This window comes from Penaeus chinensis, chromosome 7, assembly GCF_019202785.1.
Source record: "Penaeus chinensis breed Huanghai No. 1 chromosome 7, ASM1920278v2, whole genome shotgun sequence".
Classification (NCBI taxonomy): domain Eukaryota; kingdom Metazoa; phylum Arthropoda; class Malacostraca; order Decapoda; family Penaeidae; genus Penaeus; species Penaeus chinensis.
The window spans coordinates 14,941,293-14,952,249 of NC_061825.1; the positions used below are offsets into that span (position 1 = coordinate 14,941,293).

The 10,957-nt window shown below is 39.5% G+C and overlaps 1 protein-coding gene across 1 annotated transcript in view; it reads left to right on the forward strand.

Annotated features, from left to right (window-relative positions):
* LOC125026886 overlaps positions 1-4,009 on the forward strand; it is a 7,980-nt gene extending 3,971 nt beyond the window's left edge. Inside the window, exons 2-6 of the mRNA XM_047615485.1 lie at positions 1-330; positions 788-903; positions 2,058-2,173; positions 2,729-2,835; positions 3,255-4,009. The exon at positions 1-330 is cut by the window's left edge and continues 380 nt beyond it. Of these exons, the coding sequence (XP_047471441.1) occupies positions 1-330; positions 788-903; positions 2,058-2,173; positions 2,729-2,835; positions 3,255-3,737 (1,152 nt within the window). The 3' untranslated portion in view covers positions 3,738-4,009. The remainder of the gene's footprint in view (positions 331-787; positions 904-2,057; positions 2,174-2,728; positions 2,836-3,254) is intronic.
* The last annotated feature ends 6,948 nt before the right edge of the window (positions 4,010-10,957 follow it).

A 10,957-nucleotide genomic window follows, 5' to 3' on the forward strand; every position in this document is an offset into this window, starting at 1 on the left:
CGTGTCCTCGGCTCCCTTCTGCCCAAACTCGTGGCCTTCGAGCACCTCGAAGGAGAGGACGAAGCCCCGGCCGGGACGAAACAGGCTCAGCCGAGGCCGCACGTCCGAGGGGGAAGCAGAATCGACGCCGGCGGAGGCGTGTTGCCCTTCGTGCCATGCGTCATCGCGCCCTACGACCAGTCGAACTCCTTTGCCACCTGCGTCAGGAGGAGGCTGGCGAGAAAGGGCTCCTTCTGGATCTACTTCATGGGGGACTCGAAAATCAGGGGTGTCTTCATGGAAATGCTGAAGCGCACCGACGGGGAATTTGACTATCGGATTGAAGTTAAGGTAAGATGCATATTACACGACAATCATACTCTTAATGCCACATGCTATGCTTATAAAATGCAATGTTATTGTCAGCCACATAAATTATTATATTTCAAAGTGAATAGGGTGGATCCTATTGTCATTAAAGGAAGATCAACTGTTTGTCCAGAACATTTTTTACATGAAGATGCTCATTAACTCAACATTATTATTATTAACTACAAAGAGAAATGTACAATAGTTTTTGAATATGTAAATGATAATATAGTGATACGAGGGCTCATGAGTGTATAGTGAAAAATACCATGAAATAAACATATACTGTCATTAGCTTGTTAACGTTGTAAAGTTTTTTAATGTAAGTATATATCTATTAAACCTAGGTGTGCCTGCATGTTATGTGAAAATATTTCTAAAAAGATCATTAATTGTCTGTTATTCATATGCACACTGCTTGACCACAACCGTAATGAAGCCCAAGTATCCGAACCAGACGTGGAGTTACGCAAAAATAGTATCGAGACAGGATTTTCGACACCAGGACATGAGAGTTACTTCCGCTGCTGCTGACGGCCTCGTGATCACCATGAGGTAGATTGCAAATTAAGATTTTGTTCATGTTGGAAAAAAAAGAAGATTATTGTGCATAATCCCAAGAGAGTGGTGGGAATATTAGTAATGATGATAAAGGTGGTGATAGTGATAGTGATGATGATCACCATGATAATGGTGATGATGGTAATGCTGATAATGACATTAACACTGACAGTGTTGACGATAATGGTGATGATGGTAATGCTGATAATGACATTAACACTGACAATGTTGACGATAATGGTGATGATGGTGATAAAAATAGTAATGATAATGATACAGGTGATGGTAATAAAAATTATGTTGATTGGTGATGGTGATAATAATGATGAATAATGATAATGCTGGTAATAATAATAATGATAATAGTAATAATAATCATAATAATAATGATACTATAACTAGTGGTGCTGTATATAAGTAATAATCAATATCACTGATATCATGACTGTAAACAATAATACTTCATGATCATAAAATATTGGTGAGTGCAGTAATGATAACATTAATGATACTAATTTTGCAACTATCATTAATATCATAATCATCACCATCTTTATCATTGCCATTATTGTTAAGAATACTCATATTAATATTTAACATCATCATTATCGTTATTACTATTATTAACAATGTTATCTATATTATTACCGTTATCATTATTATTATTATTATCATTATTATTATTATAATTGGTAGAGTTATCATTATTACTATAATCATAATTGCCAGTAATATTATCGTCATCCTCATCATTAACATTAAACGTTCGACCCCCACACACAAAAAAAAAAAAAAAAAAAAAAAAAAATTAACATCATTTGTTTATTTTTATTATAATCTTTTAATTAAATTTTTTGATGGATAAATCAGAACTGCCAAGGGAAACAGTTTTAGATGAAGGAGGTTCAACTTGTATTACATTTATTACAGTCACTATCAACACTACCATCAAAGAATGCCAAAACACCCCCCCCCCCAAAAAAAAAAAAAAAAAAAAAAATCTATATATATCTATATATCTATATATATGTATATATATATATATATATATATACTATCATGACAAAATCTTCGAAAAAATCGACACATGAAAAACGAAGACTCCTTATCCTTTCAAACACAAACTGATTCCGTAATGTGTTTCTCAGTTTCCGCGTATTCGTGCAGATGGAGAGACCTTCCAGGCTCCCAGACGAAGCGGAAGTGACGCAGCTGCGCCGCTGGGCAGACGGAGCTGACCCCCTGCCAGACATTCTGATCCTAGGTTAGTTTTGTTGGTGGTTGATGATGTGTTGTGTCGTGTGCAAATGGGTGAGGGAGATGGGTTCTAAATGGAATAAATATATATGCATTTTGTTATAGATCTCTATTTTTCAGCAACTGAGAACATTGATGATGTCTTAGACACTCTTGGCCCACTGCACTTTAGATTTATGAGATAGATAGATAGATAGAGAGAGAGAGAGAGAGAGAGAGAGAGAGAGAGAGAGAGAGAGAGAGAGAGAGAGAGAGAGAGAGAGAGAGAGAGATATGCATAAGGAGTTATAGTGTGCATATTTGTATATTGTATCTAACACACCTTAACGTGTATACTGAAATGAAATTCCGGTTTCAACCTTTTTCCTTATTATATATCTATAATAGTCAGGCAGTAGATTCTGAAGCTAAGAAAAGGCAGATGTTCAACAAATATTTCTATGGTGGTTCTGTATGAGTGAGCCTTAGCATAGCTCTATACTTATTCTTTATTATTCTGAGATATATATGCTTCCTTGGGGGGTAAATAATGCACAGCACTATATAGAAGTTTCGCCTTCAGGTTATACATCGTGGATGCTGCAGAGACACATGGAAGATGCGAATATCCTTGAACTTCTGGACGGGTTATTCGAGATGCACAAGGCAGTCGTACCTCATATTGTGAAGGTAGGGCGCGCCCGGTCTCAACTATAACTATTATTACTAAGATCATGCTGATGATACTTTAAATGTGTTAAAAACATTACCTTCGAGAACAGGGAATGTCACAATGCGTCCGATCTCAAGAAAGGAAAAACAGGAAACACGCCGCGAATCCTCGAGTTTTACGATTCGCCAAGTCGCTTTTTCATTCTAATTTGTGCTTACACATACCTAGATTGTTAAAACTTGTTATGGAAAAATTCCCGCTTTCAGCACCACATCATTGCTTATTTCTTAAAAGTGGTGAGTTGCCATTTTTTCCTTTCCTGAGATTGGATGGAGGTACATCGCTGGTTCATCAAGCCATGGAGCTATTAAGCCAGTATCTGCTCAAGATTGACTCAGTTTCGGTTATCAAGTGATCAAACCCGATTCGCTAACAGATCTCGCGGTCAACAAGGGTGTTGGTGCTGCCCCAGAGTCGCCCGAAGCCGCACGCCGCCATGATTAACGTGGGTTACTCAATCATCAACGTTCCTAACTTCGACTGGAGCGAGAAAATCTTTCTTCAAGAGGTGCAGAAACACAGTCGAAATCAAGGTGTTCCTCGCAGCGAAAAGCAACAGGACGACCACAGACCAGGACTCCATTCCGGGACGTTTCGGGACCATCTGATCCCTGGGACATCCACGCCGGGCCTGTGGTGGTGGGACTCGAGCCTCCCGATCAACCTGGCGGAGATCGAAGAGTGCAACGAGCTTCACCGCCGAGACCTGGCTGGCGACGTGGCTTACACAGGTCCTCGGCTCCAGTGCAGAGACATCCACCACGCTGGAGAAGAGACCGCTACAGACCTCGTCACGATGCTTTTTAACCTGATGTGTAATTCAGTCTTAAAACTGCACGAGAGTCTGTGCTGTTCATGAAAGCTTGTATCTTTGTGTTGGCTGCAGGAAATTTACGAGAGCAAAAGCAACTTGTATATATGGATGCAATGCCGATGCAACCAAAAGTGCATTTTCAAAAACTATTTTCATTATCTATTTTTATTTCTTACTATCCAGTAGCTAGGCACTGTATATCCTGGATATAAATTATAATAAGATTATTTTTTCTTCATAAGCTCAAGAACTACTGTAAATAATGTACAACAGTCTCTGAACATTATGTATTCTCAATAAAGAAAAGGTCTTTTCTATTATTCTGTCTTCTAGATAATAAAACAATACCTGAGATGGAGTACCTTATATAGTTTTCATGTTGTTTAAGAATGAAACAGGATAAAATACAATGTCAATTGTAAGTCGAAGTATGTACAAGTAACAACATGTAAAAGAAGAATGAATCGGGAACAGTAAGATTAGCCTCCTTGCCTCCATGGCCACACCCACTATTACCAAAGCCTTACTGTTACCCTATTAGTCTCTTGCTCTGATCTCATACTAATCCACGATAGTTTTCTTGCGGTCAGTCTACTTCATACTTTTCTCACAATATCGCTATTCCACTCCCTCTTCTATTGCCGGCACCAGATGCTATTATATTTTTAAATGTGCATCCGTTTTCGTTTCATATATTTTTTTTTTTTGTGTCAAACATATTTATCTTTGCCTTTTGGACTCATTCTTATCGCAGGCGCCTTCATAAGCCCGTGTAACATTTTACTCGTCGATGCAGTTGTAGAAGGAAAGTACTATAAACAAAATATATTTATTGGAAGACGAGAATATCAGTTTCGAAATCCGTACCCTTTCTCTGCTGGGGAAGGGGATAGTTGGTGAGGGGCCAAGACATGTAATTCCAAACACACACACACGCGCACCTGTATGCACAGTGTGTGTATGAGTATACACAAGTGTCATCTTCACGTGCAACAGAATGTCTCAGACATACCTAAGACGGAATTACATGCTAGGTTCAGTAACATGGTAACGAGATCAGAGGACGTGCCCGGTCCGGCGTGATGATTGTCCCTGCAGGCGAGAGGAGGACCTGTGTAAGCCACGTCACCAGTCAAGTCTCGGCGGTGAAGCTCGTTGCACTCTTCGATCTCCGCCAGGTTGATCGGGAGGTTCGAGTCCCACCACCACAGGCCCGGCGTGGATGTCCCAGGGATCAAATGGTCCCGAAACGTCCCGGAATGGTGTCCTGGTCTGTGGTCGTCCCTAAACGAGTGTAGCTCTTTGTCCTGTTGCTCTTCGCTGCGAGGAACACCATGACCCTGTGTGTGTGTGTGGACAGGTACGCGAGGGACGGAGGCACGACGGCCCTCTCTGTATGCTCGCATGAAGTGCAGGAACGTCAATTCACTCCATTCAAGGTTCGCGTTGCTGAAAGTCGCCCTTGTGTTGAACTTGTTCGGGGAGTGAGGACGAGGGCGGCTCTGGGACAGCACGATGACTCGCGTGGCCTTTGATATCTGTAGATGTATACGTTTGAATGTACGTAGATATTTTGTACGAGAATGCATAAACGCATGCACACACAGGCGAACACATACAAACGCACACACCCATATCTGTGTATTTCTGTAAAAATGTGATGTGTATATATATATGTATGTACTGTATATATACTACGATGTCTAGCTATTCTCTCCCCCCCCCCCTTTCTCTCTCCTCCCCCTCTCTCTTTCTCTCACTCTCCCTCTTTTTCCCTTCCTTTCTGTTTCTCCCTTTTTTCTCCCCCCCTCTCTCTCGCTCTCTCACTCACACATCCTCTCTCTCTCTCACTGTCTTCTTCTATTCATCCTTCTCTCACCTTTTCCAGACGAGGCACAACGTAGCGGTGCATCTCGAGCATCATCGCCAACACATCGTGTAAGGAGCGAGATGTAATATTGTCGTACAGGCGGGTCTGTTGCAGCATCCAGGAAGTGTAGCCTGATGATAATTACAATGATTCTGAAGATATTTGCAGAATAAAGGGTGTGTGTAGGTATGTGCATCTGTATCTGTCTACCTATCTGCATTTCTACACTTATACAAAACACATAGACACACAAGTGTGTGTTTGTATATGTATATATATATCCACACACACACACATGCGTGTGTGTGTGTGTGTACCTGTATATGCATACATACATATATACATGAGTGTATATATGAATATATATATATATATATATATATATATATATATAAACACACACACATACACTTATACATTATCTGTCTATCTCTATATATATATTTATTCATTTACATACATGTATATATACATATATACATATATACGTATATATATATTAACTTATATATATGTAAATACACACACACACACACACACACACATGTACACACACAGACACACACACACACTAATATATATATATATATATATATATATATATACACACAAGTTGTTACAGGTTTACCACAGTCAAAACGAGGTAGACTAGCATGGTCGTAATTAGTTTCATGTTTTTTTGCAAACGTTTCCATGATAAGTCATATATCCATCATCAGTGTTGTAATGGTGATTTTTTACACAGGTCTTTGTTATTTTATCAAATAAATGCAATGGATGCCTATTTCTTACGAAGAAGTTTTTTAAAACGCGTACGAGATGCCACTTTGATTTGTGTTCTAATGTAGTATATATATTTACCTTTTACCTGCCAAGTCAAGTACGTGGGTCCACCTCACGATGGGTATGTCACTCACTGCATAATGGAACACAAAAGCCAGTAATTTTGCACTGGACTACTGTTGAGCAGACCATCTTTCTCGGCCATAAGAGAGCGCTCTCAGAAGCACTCACATCCTTTCTCCAACACAGATTTCAATACTCTATCTTCTCACTCCTCACGCCTAGACCTCATTATCTTTGTTGATTCGTAAGATGAAACCCAAGCTAACAGCACCACTACCACAACCACCTTGTTTACCAACTAGCTGTTTTCACCCCCTGACTATCACCCATGTTAGTTTTTCATATCTTTTATCCTATTTTTTTTTCATTGTTTATATTCTTATATCTTTATTGTTTGATCACAGTTTATTTTTATCATTGTTAATGTTTTTGTTCGAACTATCTCTCACGTACCATTGTTGATTTAGAGAACCTCTGTATTTTGTTTATTGTCTAATGTTTGTTATTTTGGTTTACTATTACAACACTGATGATGGAGGTATGATTTATTTTTGAAACGTTTGCAAATAAACATGAAATTAATTACAGTCGTTATAGTCCACCTCTGACTTCGTTCTGACTATATATATGTATATATATCATATTATATATATATACATACACATTTATATATATATATATATTACATTATATTACACACACATATATGTATGTGTCTGTATATATATATATATATATATATATATATATATATATATATATATGCATATGTGTGTGTGTAGGTGTCTATACCGTGTGGGTGTTGGTGTATATATAAAAATATATATATATTCATATATATGTGTATCTATTTGCATATGTGAATACATACATGCATGTATATATTTATACACACACATATATATGTGTGTGTGTATATATGTACACACTCGTATACAAAGTCACACACACACACACATATATATGTGTGTTTGTGCAAATAGTTGTGTGTGTACATTTGTGAAAGTATGTATATATGCATACTATTTGTATATAAAGAACGCTAACTGTACATTCATATCTATCACTCGCCTATCTTTGTACAACCGACCAAATGCACGCATGTAGAGATGTGTACACTGAGTAAAAATATATACATTATTTAATGATTGGGTGCTTCACCCCCCCCCCCCCCCACCCCGTTTTTGCTCTCGCAATCAGAGTACACGATATGCTTATACATATAAGCACGTATGGATGTATGCATATACAGGGGTAGGCTTCTTGCCTCACCTACGATCAGCAGGTCGGGGAGATCCTCGGCGCCTTCGGACCAGCGCTGAAGCTGCCTCAGCTCCTTCGATTTCAGGAACTTGGATGGCTGGTGCTCCTCGAACATGCTGAAGCTGAAATGATGATTTGGAGAATGTTATGGCGAACGGTACTGGACAGTTTGTGTATACTTGTATGGAGATACAGGTGCATGTCTTCAGTTACATATATAAATGTATTCCTTAATTATATGGATGTATGGATATATGCCTGTACTTATAGATAATGGCGTATGTTTTACTTACATGTACGTGTGGATATTATGGATGTACTTATATGCACGTATATGCTTTCACTTATGAATGTATGTCCTATATTAAACGTCTGAATGTTTGCCTCTGTCTATACGCATGCATGTATACCTGCACTTATATGTACGGATGTATTCCTTACTTATAAGCACTTGCGGATGCATGTCTGCATGGATAAATGATCTAACCTCCCTTCTATCTCCTCCCGCTGCCTCGTCCCCTCTCCCTCCCCCTCACTTTGCCACAGCGCGAGCACCTTGGTCTTGAAACATACCTGTTGGTAACGCGCAGGCCTGGAAACAGCGGGGTCGCGGCCTCCATGGCCTCCCACCTCACCTCGCCCATTCGTCTGTTCAACTCTCTGAACGTCATGGTTTCGTTCTGTCAGCGTGGGTGACATTGATGGATACATAAATGCATATATGTATATATATTATATTCTATATATGTGTATGTATATATATATATATATATATATATATTCACGCACACTACACACACATACATATATGTTAGTATGTATGGACAAATGTATGTACATGGTGTATGTGTGCATGTGTGTATATCACTACACACGAGGGACAATAATAGCAACAATGTTGAATGAAATGTTGCTAATACGAATAGAGTATAACTTCCACACTACCGCAGCATTATTAGTATAAATAATTTACCAATGAAATACACACCTTACACTCAATCCTGTAGTGGAATATCTTGTCGGTCCGATCCAATAAATGCAGGAATATATTTCTAAGTTTGGAGTCCCCCATGAAGTAGATCCAGAAGGAGCCCTTTCTCGCCAGCCTCCTCCTGACGCAGGTGGCGAAGGAGGTCGGCTGGTCGTAGGGCGCGATGACGCACGGCACGAAGGGCAACACGCCTCCGCCGGCGTCGATTCTGCTTCCCCCTCGGACGTGCGGCCTCGGCTGAGCCTGCTTCGTCCCGGCCGGGGCTTCGTCCTCTCCTTCGAGGTCCTCGAAGGACACGAGTTTAGGCAGTAAGGGCGCCGAGGACACGATAATCGTCCGTGTCAGGTCCCGACGATGACGCCCTCTTGTGTACCAAGTGCCGCACCCCCCTGGCAACGGCCGCGATCTCTTCCTCGCCGTAGGTTACGACAGCCCTGGGTTTTGTCCCGGGTGTCTTGTTCGTGGCAACATGGCTGAAATCATTCTTGCTAGGAACGCCATTGATTGTGAATAGTGAGCGACACACATCAACGTCTGAAATCTTCGTGCTTGTTGTAAAGATCGTGGTAGGTCTGTAGTAACCTCCTTTTTCAGTGGATATAACTTTATAAAAACTCACTACTGTGAAACACACAAGAAGTACCAAAACTAAATGGTGATGCTGTAGTTCCATCGCGAGGGAAAAGGGAAAGCTGAACACCGAGCACCAGTTAGGAGGAACGTCCTCTAACAAATGGACCGTTGGATCCACAGTAAAACAATACTGATTTAAAAAATCGTATTAAACAGAACAAGCTCACCGAAACTACCGTTCAAAATTTGAAGATCCAACAACAATATTGGCTGACAATCTATAATGAACGATAGCTATTTTTAGGTTATTCTACTGAAGCTCTGTTGGCCGCCTTTTACCTGAATCTTGAGAGAGAGGAAAATGAATTGGAAATTCAGTCTTGACAATTTTCCTTATGTTCCTTTCCTTATACTTATTTTATCTACTTTTTTTTTTTTTTTTTTTTTGACAGAATAGTGATAGTGATAATAAGGAAAAACCTAATTTCCATGAAGTGTTGTTATTTGCCATTCTCGTCATCAGTAAGACTGTTCTCAGATTTATGATGGTGCTGAAAGTATAGCGAGCCACATAGCAGGAAGAAGACATTTATATCTATTTTTAGATACAAAATGAATTTCCGCGTCTATGTGTATTTACCGTTATTCCTAATAACTTGAATGATAGATTGCATTTATTTGTAAGTTATATTACAATAAAAACTGTGTAAGGAAAAATCAGATATCAATGCACATGCGCCTTACAGGAACGGGAAAGAAATATTTTCCAGTATGAAAGGGAGAGAGAGAAAGGGGGGAGATAGATAGATAGATAGATAAAGACACATACAGAGAGGGCTTGGGAGGGAGATCCACATAGGTATGAGAGACTGACGTAAATAATTAGGGGAGTTTAGATGCCACATGAAATATTATCATTGTATTGGTCCGGCGTAAGTTCGTCCGAGCACGAAACATCCTCAGCGCATCTGAGTCGGCGACGTCATCCCGCTTCATAGGGCATAAATACACTTGCCCTTGGCGACTACACATATGTACGCACACACGGTAAATAGATAGGGAAAATTTGGTATATAAGTAGACAGATATATCAATATATTCATATAGATGTACACAGGCATACACGAACACATAACACACACACACACATACACACACACATATGTGTGTGTGTGTATGCGTGTGTGTGCATGTATATATATGTATGTATTTGTGTACACACATACTACATACATACATATACAGTATATATATACATACACACACACGCGCGCGAGTTCTTTTACAGGTTTTGAATCAGTATAAGGGTGATGCAGTCTGCAAATAATGAATAGTTATGAAAATGCAAAACTGATAAGCAAATGATGAATCATGTAAATGATAGATAATAATGGATTCTTCCTCAAGTAATAAATTATTTTGCAAAAAGGCAATCTACTCTACGAAAGAGATATCGCTGTAAACATACTGTGCTACTGTTATATATATATATATTTTTTTTATAAATATCTCTTTCTCTGTCTCCCTCCCTCCTTCCAACTCCCCCCCCCCCCCCCCCACCGCGCACTTCCAAGTTCATCACAGCAATACCATTGAGACCCGATCGTCTGGGTCCTCGGATTCAAAACATAAGCCTCCTGTTCGAACCGTGGCCTACGTCTAGGATACGTCTAGGATGTAATGATGATAATGGTGGCAGTGATAATAAGGATATGTGATAGT